Below are 14,422 nucleotides of genomic sequence, written 5' to 3'. Positions count from 1 at the left end.
GGACTCTTTTGATTCATTTGTCAACCAGTTTGACCGATTTCTTCAGCTAGGGTTTTCAGTTGGGGATGATTCTGTCCCTCTGAGGACAGATGACAATGCTGGAGATACTTGGGGGTGTCACAGCTGGGAAGGTGCTTAGCATCTAGGGCGTAGAGGTCAGGAGTGCTGTTCACCATCCCTGTGTACAGGACAGCACCTCACAACTTGGAATTAACAGGCCCAAATATCAACAGGGATGAGGTGGAGGAATCCTGAGCTGAACTACCTGCTGTTGGACTCTCCCATTTGGAAATGATTAAGAACCTGGCCATTAGCATCTCTGAACTGGGGGTGACATGAACTTGGGTGAGCTCACTTTAGCTCTCAAATCTTTACTTTGCCTGTTTCCAAACTGGAGGTGAACTGGGTTTTTGTGAGCATTTGCTAGAAAAAATGGTGATTAACAGCATCGTGCAGGGCCTGGCAATTGACTATTAAGAAACATATTTTAGTTAATTTCACTTCCACTGCCCTCATTTTTCTCCACTTTGACATTCTGAAAAATGTTCCCATCTCTTTCGTCCATTTCCGTTCTGCTTTTCTTCTCTCCCCGCCTATCTTTTGCTGCTGTCTTCTCTTCCCTCTCTCCTCTATCTCCCTTCCTCCCTCCCTGTCTCTTTCCACTCTCCTTCCCACGCCACCCACACACATACATACACAAGTTGCAGCTTTAGATTCTAACACAGACAGCAAATATGTGACCTCCAACATTACCAAGATCAAATAAAATCAACTCCTTGAAAGGAGGAAGCAGGGGGAGGAGTATATAACAACTTGGTCAAATGATCATTCCTACGATGATCAAATTAACTGGCCCAGTCAATTTGTACTTTTAAACCACAGGAATGACCCATAATAAAAAATAAATTGTGTCTGCCATGAAAATATTCACAGACACCAAATCTTCAGCAGTCTGTATACAGTAGTGCTAAAGCTCTCACCAGAGAACTAAGTCCATCGGGAGGACATGCAGTGCTTTCCACAACCAGGAGGCTTTCCTGACCGTCCACTCCAGCAAGGCAGAAGTCCCTACTCCACCCACAAGTCCATCACTCGGTCACCCTGGTCCAGGCTGGGAGGCCTGGGGGCCTGGCTGCAGTTCTAAGAGACGAATGTGGTGCTGGTGTGCGACATGCGTCTCCTCTTCTGTTTGCAGCCTTTTCCCTTAGTCTGCAGCTGAATCAGAGGCCACCACCTGCAGCACACGCTTTTATTTTCATTCCTTCTGTCTTGCTCCCTCCTTCTGTAGGCCCACAGTACCTTAAACAGACTACGTCTACATAGTCTGTAGACGCGGTCCTAAAATTATTTGATTACTCCTATCTCCCCTACTCTGTGAATTTCTCGGTATTTACCGAGTTGTATCCCCAGCACCTATCGCCCTGCCCCGCATGCACTCAGTGCTCAGTGACTGTGTATCAAATGATGGCAGAGCCTGGTCCCTCCACCGTAGGGGGTTTATCCACTCTCACAAGCCTGGGCCGTCCTACTCACTGTGCCAGACTTAACTCAACGGTCCCTTTTCCCAGAAGCACCCCAAGCCTGCTGGTGGAGCTGGCTATGTGGTTGGTTATCTCTGCTTTGTGTCCACAGCGACAATGGCAGCTCAGCCCCTGCCACCAACCGGGAACCCCTGGAGGTCAAGGTCTGTGTCCTGTGCATATGCCTACCCTACCACTCCAAGGACTGAGCCCCGGGGCCTTTCAGACACATCCAACAAAGACACCAGCGTGAAATAACAAAGCACTGAAAGAGGCAAACCCTCGGTCAGATGAGGCATTTTGACAGCCTGATTTAGGATTTGTTGCAAATGCTGGTGAAAAATGTCACCCTCCCTTATCTAGACCCCAGAATCAAGCAAGCAATTTCCTGCCTCCGCGAGCCACCACTGCAGACAGCTGGCACTATTTACCAAGCATCCATATATAGAGACAGCGCTGTGAGAGACACTTAAAAACCATTTCCCCACATCAGCTCCGATGCTGTTTGTCCTTACTCTGTGTTCCATAGGACCTGGGGCCCAGGAAAAGATATGCAAAAAGTAATGATTTTTTTTAAAGATAGAAATTAAAACAAAAGTGAGATCCATTCCTCCCCACTACCAATAAACTTCCAATTATTTTTTAATGTTATATAGTCAGTCTTGATGGGATTTTGATGACTTTCTAAAGGGCAACTTGCCTTTTTATATATGGAGACTCTTGGAGGTATGTTTACTTTTACCAAAAACCCAATTCCACCAACATACCTATTCTTCAAAAGGGCTATACAAAATAGTAAGCTAATTAGGAACTGTAAATGGATGGAATTCCAATTAACCATTAAAATTCATTCTCTTTGCAAAGAGAGAAAATGCTTCCAACAGCTTATGAAGTGACAGAGCAGGACACTAAACCACAGACCACGAACCTGTTTTTAAAATTAAGTATATACAGTCAAAAATCACTAGAAGCACATATACTAAAAACATAAACTGTAATTGCTTCTGATTGATGGGGTTATGGTATTTCTTTTACTTTATATTTTCTGTAGTACTTTTATTTTTTTAAAAGATTTTTATTTACTTCTGTGTAGAAAAACTAGGGTGCAGTTCAGACGTACGGGAAGGTAAGAGGATTCACCAGACACAGAATGGGGAAAACAATAGGTGGATCTACTGAAATACACTGCTGAGGGGAGTAGAAGGCAAGACAGGAGAGGTCTGCTGCACTATGTGGGTCAGCTCCTTGGCTGGGGCTCGAACTTAAGCCACAGTAGTGATAGTGCTCAGATTTAACCACTACGCCACCAGGGAGGCCCAGTACTTTTATCATTGAGGGAGAAAAAAGATGTTTAGAGAAAGCAACTAGTTTGCTCTGACTTCATTCTATTCACCAGAGACAGAGCATGGTAGGATTCTGGCTGTATGGTGGTCTATGCTCTCGACGGACAGTCCAGCGACCACTCATCAGCTGAAAATTGATGTCTCCAAGGGAACCCAGGGACTTTTGTCATCTAGTGACATTCTCCATGATCAATCCACTGTGTCCCCCTGACTCCCCTGCTAGCTTCCTTCCCAATTCTATCAGTCACCCAGAATCTAAACCCACCCCTCTGCCCTCCAATGAGGAATGAATGAGGAATGAAGTGACCACCGAATCTAATAAAGAAGATGACTTTAGGGGTTGGAGGCCTGTTGGCAAAGCCTGCAAGACTTGCATAACTAAACGGGACAGCATAATGCAGGGATCTCAAAGAGTACCTGCCAGGTGCAGCTGAGGTCATCAGCTGGTTCCTACTATTTGACTCTGCTGATCTCTGGGAAGAGACAACCCAGATGTTTAAAAGCACACAGGCCTCTCTGGGGTGCCCTGTCTTTATCCTCTGGGTTGTCTTCCTCCCCTCTCTCTCCTTACATCCTGGACTGAGCTGTCTTTTAGGGTCCCTGAATTGTGGAGGATGGAGAGGGTTTCCTCACTGGGCTCCACCAGTTCTGTTCTGGTCCAATCAAAACCCCCAGACAGCAGGTTGGGGACCCAGACCTAATACCTTCTCAACATGTCACCTTCCTCAGCGTCTGTTTCTTCATCTGTAAATTGAGAATCAAAGATTTCTAGAGCTTTCTTTAAGTAGGAACCTCTTTCAAAAAAATAAAACTACATGCAATATAGATCAGATAAAACCAGAGGGGTCCGAATGAAGGGACAGAGAAGAGGCAGAACTCTGCTTTCTCATGCTCCTTCAGCAGTCCCCTGACACCCTCCTAGAATTAAAACAACCTAAAGATCATTGACTCAGATGACCTCTAGAGATGCACCCCCCCACCGCCCCCTACCCCCATTCCCTGGCTGTTCCGTTCTCTAAGTCGGTGACACGCTTACCGGTCGATGGCAATGACCCCGAGGGTGAGCATGCTGGCCGAGCTGATGAGCAGGTAGAGGAGGGCGGAGAAGTTGCACCAGACCACACCGAAGATCCATTCCCTTCTGATGGAGCTGGTCACCACAAAGGGTAGCACCAGCACGGACAGCAGGAAGTTGGACAGGGTCAGGCTGAAGACGAACTTGTTGCTCAGGGTGAGGAGGTAGGATTTCTTGTACAAGGTGACCACAATGACCAGGTTGCCCAGGCACACGAAAATGGTGATGATGATGATGGCGATGAACTCAGTGACAATGACGCCCCCTTCACCGGCCTCCTGCTCAGTGAGGTTGCTCAGCTCCTTCCTGTGGCCGAGGGAGGAGTTGAGGCTCATGGTCAGTGCGCCTCGCCTGGGGGTGGGCAGAGCATGCTGGACGACTGGAAAGACAAAGGAAGACCGGGGGACAAGAAATGAGTCAGCAAATCACATCATCTGCACTTTATGGAGCTATGAAAACCCCGGGTTACCCAGAGGGCCCAGGGTCGCTCACCCACCAGGCTCTTACTAGTGGCCTGCTTTCTACAACCAATGCTGTGCAGCTCCCTGGACCCCTGGAGCGATGCAGCCATCGTCCAGTCTAAACCACCCCATCCACTTTCCCAAGGCTGAATGTACTGAATGTACTGAATGTCACAGTACTAGCTCAGGAGTTGATTCCTGGGCTCCTCTCCTAGGGATTCTGGTCCCAGAACTCTGAGTAGCCCAGGAACGTGCACTTTAAATAAGCAGGTAGGTGCAGGGGACAGGTGATTCTGTCACAAGCAGCTCATGGGGGACATGCTGTGGACGGCTGCTGTGAGACCCTGGCAATCCAGGGTGGCCCCTGAACCAGCAGTATCAGCAGCACCTGGAATTTAGTGGAGCTGCCGAATCTCAGGCCTACCACTACCTTACAGGATCAGACCCAGAATTTTAAACCCATTCCCCTTTGACTCATGTGCATATTAAAGTTGATAAGAAAATTCTAGTAATGACTGCCGAGGTCTCTGGGCCAGGCTTGACTAAGCACAGTTCACAATGAAACATGGTTATAGCTCTTATCTGATGTGGTGAAGGAGGGCGAGGGTCCAAGCACAGTGATAAATGGTTAAGTAGAGGCACAGTTTGAGGTCTTGGCCCCAAAATGCCATTCTCTATGAGGTACATTTCCTGCTCTCAGGAAACTGGCTTGGGCTCTTGGCAAAAACTCAAGGTTGACATATTTTAACATTAAATCCTACAGACTAATGTTTCTCCAAATTTTTCATTGACTTTAATCAGCCAAAAATTCCTGCAGATCACTTTCCCCACCTGTGCATGTTCTTCACAAACACAAGATACCAGAAAGAAAGGAAAGATTTGATTTCCATAAATCAGATAAGGCTTCTAGTGCCCGAACTACAGGCACACAGCAGAGCCTTTCCAACTGAGCCTCCCAGCTGCCCAGACATTTTGGTCCACACAGGGAGTAGCAGGGTAAGGAGGCTGCCTCCCTCGTACTGGCAGACCTAAAAGCCAGTTGGAAAGGTTCCCTTTGGAGTGAGCCGACTGCAGTGGGTTATCACCAGGGATCCTAGACCTGCTCTCCTGAGCGGCACTGAAAAGGATTGCAGAATCTAATTCCAACGTGGGATTGTGTGACTTCCCTGTACCAATAAGCAATTTTCAGACATCAGCAAGGTGTCCAAGAGTGCAGCTTAACTCTGACACTATGGAGCCAAAGATAGTATCAGATTCCATAGAAAAAGAGCTCAGTCTCCCAAGACTGTCCTCTTCAGAAGTCAGTTGCAAACCAATCTGTTACTTGAGCTTCTGATCAAATGGCTAGAGACCAAAGGTTCCCAGGAGCCACTTCCTCAGATAGTTATTTTGCTCCTGTCGCTTAAAGAATTCAGAAAAACTGTGTACTCACCAGATCACTTGCTTATTGCATAAGGATATTGTTCAGGAACAGCCCGATGGAAGCTGGGGCAAGGCAAAGGACGGGGAAGGGCACAGGGCTTCCATGCCCTCTCCAGGATGCCACCCAGCATCTCCAAGTGTTCACGAACGCACAAGCCCCTGGAAGCCCCTCCTTTGGGATTTTTAGGGAGGCTTTTTTTTTTAAAGATTTATTTATTTATGCATACAAGAACTGGGGTACAGGCCAGAGGTGTGGGGAGTGAGCAGGTTCACCAGAGACAGAGTGGGGAGCAGAACAGGTGGATTGACAGAAGTACACTGCTGAGGGGAGCAGCAGACCAGTCAGGAGAGGTCTGCTGTGCCATGTGGGTAGCTCCCTGGCCGGGGATCAAACTTGTGCTGCTGCGGACTGCTTCACAGGTTGTTTCTTACCCCCTTGCACCGCCAGAGAGGCCCTTTAGGGAGGCTTTCTTACTCAAGTCATGATTAACTCACTGACTATGATGACTGATTCAGCCCCCAGCCCCTCTCCCCCTCTCTGGGAGGTCTGGGGGGTGGGACTGAAAGCTCTAACCCTCTAATCATGTGGTAGATTCCGGCAACCAGTCCTCATCCTTAGGGGCTTCCAAATGTCACCCATTAACATAACAAAAGGCACCTTTATTCCTCTCAACACTTAAGAAATTCCAAAGATTCTGGGAGTTGTGAGTCAGAAACTGAATGACCACCAAATATATATTTTTCTTATAAATCACAATGTCGCAAGTACCAAATAATTCTAACCCCTCCTCCACTTGACAGACTTTAAATACTTCAAAAGTTACTTGCTCTCCTCTCTTCAGATTAAATCTCCTGAGTTCTTGATAGCATTTCCAGACCCTTTACTAACTCAGACTCCCTGCTTCGGACTTGCTCAGGGATGTGTACGACCCTCTTGATTTGTAGTCCCCAAAAGTGCACATACCATTCTGGATGTGGTCTGGTAAATGTCAAGAACAATGAGGTCATTTTCTCCATGATCAAGATAATCTCCTCCTACTATTCACCCTAAGAATGCATTCCCTTCAGTTACTATGTCATCCTTTTGGGTTTATAAAAGTGAGTGGTCAACTAAAACTCAATTTATACACATGATTCCTGTGAAGGCAGGTGTCCCCCATCTTGAATTGATGGCACGTTTTTAAGTTTAAATACAAAACGTTGTTTCTACTAAATTTTATTTCGTATGTTTTGGTCCCCTTTTCCAGGCTGCTAAAATATTCTGAATTTTGATTCGGTTATGCAATATGTTAGATACTCCAGCTTCCTGCCCTGAATATACTTTATAGGTCCTTCTTCTGTCTATGTAAGGTTATTTCTGGGTTTATCTTTTTATTGTGAGTTCTGGATTTTGTTAACCTTGAAAATAAATTATTAATAGGTATCTCAAAATAAATCCTTAACTGCATGTTATTCCTAACTGCACAAATGATAAGATAACAAGATTTTGAGTCATTAGACAAATGATAGAATGGGAGGAAATATTTACAACTTACATAGCAGATAAAGAACTAATCCTTGTAATTTATAAAGAATTCCTGGGCCTCCCTGGTGGCGCAAGGGGTTAAGACACAAACTGGGAAGCTGTCCCCAGCCTCTGCAGCATGAGTTTGATTCCCCAGGCAGGCCAGGGAGCAACCCATAACGCGCAGCAGACCTCTCCTGATCACCCGATGGTCCCCTCAGCAGTGTACTTCGGTCAGTCTGCCTGTGCTGTTCTCCACTCTGTCTCTGGTGAATCCTCTCACCCCCCACACCTCTGGCCTGTACGCCAGCTCTTGTATGCATAAATAAATAAATCTTAAAAAAAAAAAGAAAAAAAGCTAAGAATTCCTTAAAAATGAAGAGAGAAAAAGGTGAAAAAATAGAAAAATGAGTAAAAGACATAAACAAAAAAATATGCGTCTGTAACTGTAACAGGGTGGTCCCCAGGAAAGGGGGAGGTTCCAGGTTCCCTGCCCCACCCAAATGGAGGGTGGAGCTGAGCAGGAAAAGAAGAAGCTACAGAGGAGACTGAGGAAGGAAGGAAGCAGGATGGAGCCAGAAGGAGACCTGGAGGAGGCGCATGGAGCCTAGAGACACGTGAAGAAACTGTGCTTGCCTTTTGGCCGTGGACTGGGTGACACAGATGTGGGTGAGACCCGTGGGGAGGTGACAATGGCAGCTTTTATCTTGATTTTGATTTTGCTCTTTTCCTTCTGGGCTTGTCTGGTTGTTTCTGACCCTTTTCTGTGGGTCCCCACTGGAAGATGCCTTAGACTTGTGGCAGGCTTTGGGGCCTTGCCCTGGGCCAATCCCATATGGATGGACTTTTACCCACCAGGGGACGGGTAACTTTGGGTGCTTCATTTAGAAACTAGACTCTTTGCCTTTCCTGTATTGTTTCCTAGTTTTATTAAAGTTCCTTCCCATTAAAGTCTCGTATGTTTTGTGTTGATGCGGCGGATGGCAGAGCCCTATATAGAACAGGCAGGTTTGTGGGGTTTGGGCTGCCCCTCTCCCTGCCCTGTAACATAACTATGTGAGGTTATAGATGCTAACTAACTTACTGTGGTCATTATTTTGGGTTATACATTTTTACCAAATCATTGTATTGTATGTCTTAAACTTATACAATAAAGTTATGTTCCATATTATGTTATATGACTGATATGTCAATTATAACTCAGTGAAACAGTGGGGGAAAGACAGAACAAGACCACATAGAAAAATGTATACTGATGGTACTTAAACATGTGAAAAGATGCCAATTTTATTGCAAATAAGAGCAAGCACTTGGGCCTCCCCGGTGGCGCAGCGGTTGAGCGCTGGGTTGCGAAGCTGCCCGCAGCCTCTGCAACGCCAGTTCGATCCCCGGCTGCTCCCCGGCCACCAGAGGAGGGTCCCACATGGCACGCAGACCTCTCCTGCCGCCCGCTGCTCCCCTCAGCAGTGTACTTCGGTCCTTCTGCCTGCTCTGCTCCCTGCTCTGGCTCTGGTGAATTCTCTCACCCTCCCGCGCTTCTGACTGTACCCAGTGCTTGTATAAATAAAACAAACAAACAAACAAATAAATAAATAAAAACATGCCTCTATTAAAAAAAAAAAGAGCAAGCACTTAAAACTACATTGAAGTTCCCTTCAGTCAGTCCAGGAAAAATTCAAAAGCTTGATAAAACTAGGTTGGTGAGACTACTGGGCAATTGGCTGTTAAGAGGGAAAGCAATGTGGAAGAGACCTTTGCAGGGGGATTTGCTCTTCCTATGAAACTACATATGTATGAGCCCTTTGACCTAGCAATTCCAAATCTAGGATTTACCCTGAAGACACAAGTTCATAGTAGGAAATAATAGATGCACTGGTTACTTCGTTCACTGAGGGGATGGTTGTAAGAAGGATCAACGGCTGGGCCAAGTAAAGTTGTGTCATATATTGGATCCACCTGGGTCCGGGTGGCCACAAAGTCCAGTTCCTAAGGGCACAGCAGATGACAAGCCTGTCCATCATGGTATTGAATCAGCTAGCTTGCTCCAAGCTCTCAGTCTGTTGCTAAGGCGCACTGTGGACTGACTGTGAGCCCTGTTTTCTCATTCAGCAAGATTCATCATTCAGATTCTTTGAGTTTATTCTCATTGATCCATTCCATAAAGCCATCAAGAGAAACCCAGACACCCGGTGGATCACCAAACCAGCCCACAGCTCAGGGAGGAGTAAGGGCTGACAGCACAGGGAGGAGCCGTTGGCCATGGGAAGAGTCACAAGTTCCATCGCTATTGCTGGTTGTCCGGGTGCAGCTTGGAGAAGGCCAATTCTCTCCTGTTCCACCATTACCACTAATGATAAGCAATGTTTGCCAAATTCTTACCTAGTAAGCAATCTGGGTCATGTCTGTTTAAAAGTGTTCTTTGTTAAAATTATTGCCTACAGACTGTTTCATGAAAGCAATGTCAGACTATGAAAGTTAAATTGGAAAAATGTGTCCAATCTGTAAGTGATGGTGTATCTTGTTTCCAATAAAATAAATGCTTTTGTCTTTGTTTTATCGTACTGGGGAGTTATATATATGTCAGTGCTAAAAATGGTGTTTGGTATAGTAGGTATAAAATAAATTCTGTAAAAGAGGAATGATGAGTTTAATCCTGTCTATTGGTTGGTACATGTGATAAAACCTACAGTTTTGTTGGGGTGATGCAATGCTCCACTGGTTTAAGTTGGGGTTTGCTTGGAAATGTGAAGGATATCCTAATCCTTTGCTGTGACGATGCTTTTAGAATTAGTTCAATATTCCATTTATTTAACTGCTGCTTCGGAAAAGAGAAAATTTTAAAAGCCATAATTTTTAGGAGAATCGAATGAACCAATTGCAAAAAGGGTTATCTTATAAATGAAATATCCTGGTCACCCTAAACAAATTTGTTTCCACAGTACCACTGAAGTCACAGAAAAAGTGAAAATTCTTAGTTCAAATCAAAGACTCTATGGACTACATAGAATCCTGAATTTTGTGCTAAGCAGTGAGTAATATTATTCACCCTGGTGCATATATTGGATTGTCGGAAAATTCATGACACATTTTTTGCTTGAAAAACACAGAAAAATACATCATGACTTTTCCAACAACCCAATGGAAACAAAAATTGAGCATTAGGTAAATGAGAAGGAAATTACTAATCTTAAGGATTGTAAACCTGTAGTCAATGCTAAGGATGGGGAAACTAGTGGGCAACAGAAGCCTTTCTAGTGGGAGGATAGAAAATTAAAGTTTGCTTTGATAATTTTTTTTTTAGATTTATTTATTTATTTATACAAGCACTGGGTACAGTCAGAAGCGCGGGAGGGTGAGAGAATTCACCAGAGCCAGTGCGGGGAGCAGAACAGACTGATGAAATACACTGCTGAGGGGAGCAGCGGGCGTGGCAGGAGGGGTCTGTCGCACCATGCTTTGATAAATTTTTTTAAAAAGACACATATTGATTGCAAACAGGAAAAAAAAAAGCCTAACTGATTGGTAACATAACCATACAGAGAAACTAATTTATTCAAATAACTTTTAAATATGATATTTGTTAGAATACAGTTAATATATTCTGTGGACCAAAAAATACTAAATTCACTTCTACTCTAACTAAATTCACTAGGTTAGATATTGTCAGTGATGTCATTTTACACATTGAATGCAGAGCAACCGAGCAAGCATGTTTTAAGTTGGGAACCATGTTTCTTACTATGGCAGAAAGAACATAGGAATTTATCAAGGGCAAAAGGTGAGGAAGGACCTGTGATGTCAGCTTGGTTACTGGAGACATCAGTATGAATTCACTATTCAAATATAAATATCAAAACTGGGCCAAGGAAGTTCCTCAGAATGCAGTCAGAAAGATTAAGAAATTGAGAATACAAAATAAAAGGCAAAAGAGAGAATGAATAGGAAGTCCTTTATCAGGGCAACTACTTTACCCAAGTAACACACAGTATTGCTTTTACGTATTACTGGAATCCTATAGCAACAAGATGGGCGTGAGTGATGTGAGTATCTTTCCCACTCCAAATTCATAGAGTGCTGGATTAAATAGGACCCAAAATTTAAAGAAAGAGAGAGAACCATAGGTCACAAAAACAGAGGAAACTCAAAGTCAGTTATAATCTCACACTGGTGACCAGAAGGGTTCAGACCAAGTTCAAGGCCTTTATGTGGAAGAGTGAGTTTGGGTGTGACAACAGAAGGAGCATGGATACCCTGCAAGAGTGGGTTCTAGAAGGTCTGCCCCTCTGTGAAAATGGGATTAGAAAACCTCCTTCTACTGAAAAAAGGAAGGGACAAAAACACAGCCATTACCAAAGGCCCTGGGTAGAGCACTAAATATTTTTTTTTCCATGAGAAATCAGTCATGTGCCACGTGGACGAGGGCAGCAAATGTATACAAACTGCTCAATGCAGCAATCCAAACTTATAAATCTGTGTAAAAATAATGCCGGCACAAGTAGACCCAACATGGCTCTGCTGTGAATTTCCACACTCACAAAACAAAGAAACACCTGATGAAAGTGACAGCCCAGCATTCACCATGACAGCAAGTGAACAAAAACAGAAATGACATTCCAAAAACTTGAATTAATAGAAAAATATGAAAGAGACTATAAAACACATACCACTGATGGCTTTAAAAGAGAAAGAGGCAGACACCATAATGAAAATGCAAGACATCGTGAAAAAGAATGAATAGAACTTCCTGAAGTTAACATTTGAGTCGTCAAAATCACAAACCCAGTGGGTATGCTGAACAGCAGATTTGGCTCAAGAGAAAGGTGGCGAACTGGAAGAAACTAAGAAAATTATTCAGAATGCAATCAAGAAGATTAAGAAAATTAAAACATGAAATACAGGTCAAGATTTGTGACGGCTAAGAGAAGACAACGTGAATGTTCAGTAAAAACAGCAGTAGGAGAGATTAAAGAGAATGAGACCAGCAGACATGCTCAGGTGCTACCCAATAACCATTCTGGTTTCCCTCCTTCCTGGCAGACTCTGACTTTGTTCTGGTGTCTATTCCAGAGACTCAGAGAAGGCCGATCCTAGTGCTACTTCTGGGAACTAGGGCTGATTGATCTAAACCAATGTATTCCCTTTCTCCTTCCAATTTGGCAGATTGGTCAGGAGCGGAAGTCTGCAGGGGGCAGGAGGAAAGAGCTTTCTGGGGGAAAGCTGCTTTGATTTCACAAGGCACTGGGAAGAAAAACCTTTTCCTAATGGCCCTAATGGCACAGAAAGCGCAGAGCTGTGGCAAAACCATCTGGGATCATGGGAGATGCTGAGGCAATACGCTGCATGCAGGGAGGAGAGGCTGGGTCCTGAGCCGCTGCATGAGCAAGTCCTGAAGTCACCTTCATGCGGGCTTCTTGGTATGTGAATTAATGCAGTTTTTAAAATTAGTTTAAAGCCATTTTATGTTTGGTTTCTGTCACTTGAGTCAAAAGCATCCAACTTACATTAGGTTGGACCTACACTGTTTACGTTAAGGTTGACAAACATTTAAAGGCATGATTGACTCTTTTCTAGAATTAAACATGAAAAACGATTTTCTTTAAAAGAAAAGAAACATATGCGTCCTCAGAATGGAAAGGTATCAATATAGCAAATTCTTAGAACAAACCAGAAAAAGTCAAATCCAAGGCACGTCAAATGAAAAATGACAAACAGCAACACAGAGAAAATAGTGAAAGCAACTTTTACTATAAAGAAGCAACAATCAAATAAACAGCCTGCCCTTCTTTTGAAGACAGACAGTAGCATTATCTCTTTAAAACACTAAGGAAAAGAATTCTTACCTTGAAGTTTTAGAATATCATCCCCAAAGAGAGCAATATATGTTTGAAGCAAACAAAATCTGAAAGTGTACGAATGACTCTTTATTGAACGATTTACTTAAGGATTCATTTCGTGAAGGAAACCAAATCCAGAAATAAAGGGATAGGGTGCATGAATCAAGGATGAGAAAAGAAACTGGTAAATAGATGGACAAATCTAAATAAGGACTGCAAAAAAAAGAAATTTAAATTTAAAAAGTTAAACACCAGCAACATTACATAAATGGCTAATTCAAGAGCTTTAAAAGCAAGATGAAAGGAAAAGACTAGACAACGTGGAGGCTCTTAAGGGTATGATTGGAGTAAAAATATCCCAAGATATTGCAAGCAGAGACATTGGGTATAGCTGTCCCCCAGCACCTGGACAAGTGCCTAGCACATTAGGTAGGAAACTCAACAATGATTGTTGTTCAATGTTGTTGAATGACTAACCTTCAAAACTGTCACTGTTAAGTCAAATAGGAGTGTTGACATTATAAAAGTAATCACTGGAAGAATAAAAATAGAATGCAAAATATACAATCCAGGAGATGCAATAAAAAAGAATAAACTATTGTTTGACCGTGTGACTCTCTGGAGGCCCTATTAGCAGGCACACTAGTTTGTAGACTCTGAAAGCCCAGGGTTGGCCTCCCTCCTTCAAGGAGGGTTCATCCTTCCCCAGGACGCAGAGGGGGAATGTGGGCCAAAAAGCTGCCCATCCAGGGAAATCCAAACTCCAATCCTCTCCTGGAGGCCTGGAATGGGGAAGGCACAAGCCCCAGCAAATCCCCCAGGGGTGTACCTTTAAAGAAGAAGAGAGCATGTGGAATGCCCCAGCCAGGGGAGGCTTCTTGGCAGGCGGCCAGCTTACCCAGAGCCTGACAAGCCAGGGCCCATTGAATGGAAGCAAATTCAAGTGTGACTCACATTACTGCTGTCGTGGCCAGTTCCACTGCCAGACACCAAGGTGTGTCAGAACTCCCACACACTACGTCCTGCTCTGACCAAATAAAATTACCTTGTGCTGTAACTCCAAGAAATAACAGGATCATAATGCACATGATGGAAGTTTTCCTGAATGTATCACAAAGTATTCCTGGGAATGAGAGGTGTCCTCCTCACACAGGTCACCAGGGAAGGTAGACATTTACTGGCTGGAACTGACACTCGGCAATGTATTATGGTCACTCCTCTTCTGGAATTCTTGTGGGTCTTCTTGAAAATTTCCAAACAGAG

The 14,422-nt window shown here is 44.1% G+C and overlaps 1 protein-coding gene across 2 annotated transcripts in view; it reads right to left on the bottom strand.

The window, feature by feature from the left end:
* Positions 1-14,422, bottom strand: part of GPR161 (G protein-coupled receptor 161) — a 51,395-nt gene that overhangs the window by 19,231 nt on the left and 17,742 nt on the right. For both annotated transcript variants that reach the window (XM_054693500.1, XM_037506539.2), the window contains exon 2: positions 3,900-4,317. In XM_054693500.1, the coding sequence (XP_054549475.1) occupies positions 3,900-4,317 (418 nt within the window). The remainder of the gene's footprint in view (positions 1-3,899; positions 4,318-14,422) is intronic.

This window comes from Talpa occidentalis, unplaced genomic scaffold (assembly GCF_014898055.3).
Source record: "Talpa occidentalis isolate TD23 unplaced genomic scaffold, MPIMG_talOcc4v2.1 talOcc4.12, whole genome shotgun sequence".
In the NCBI taxonomy this organism is placed as follows: domain Eukaryota; kingdom Metazoa; phylum Chordata; class Mammalia; order Eulipotyphla; family Talpidae; genus Talpa; species Talpa occidentalis.
The sequence above is the reverse complement of the archived record's forward strand: the minus strand, read 5'-3'. Positions and strand labels throughout refer to the sequence as shown.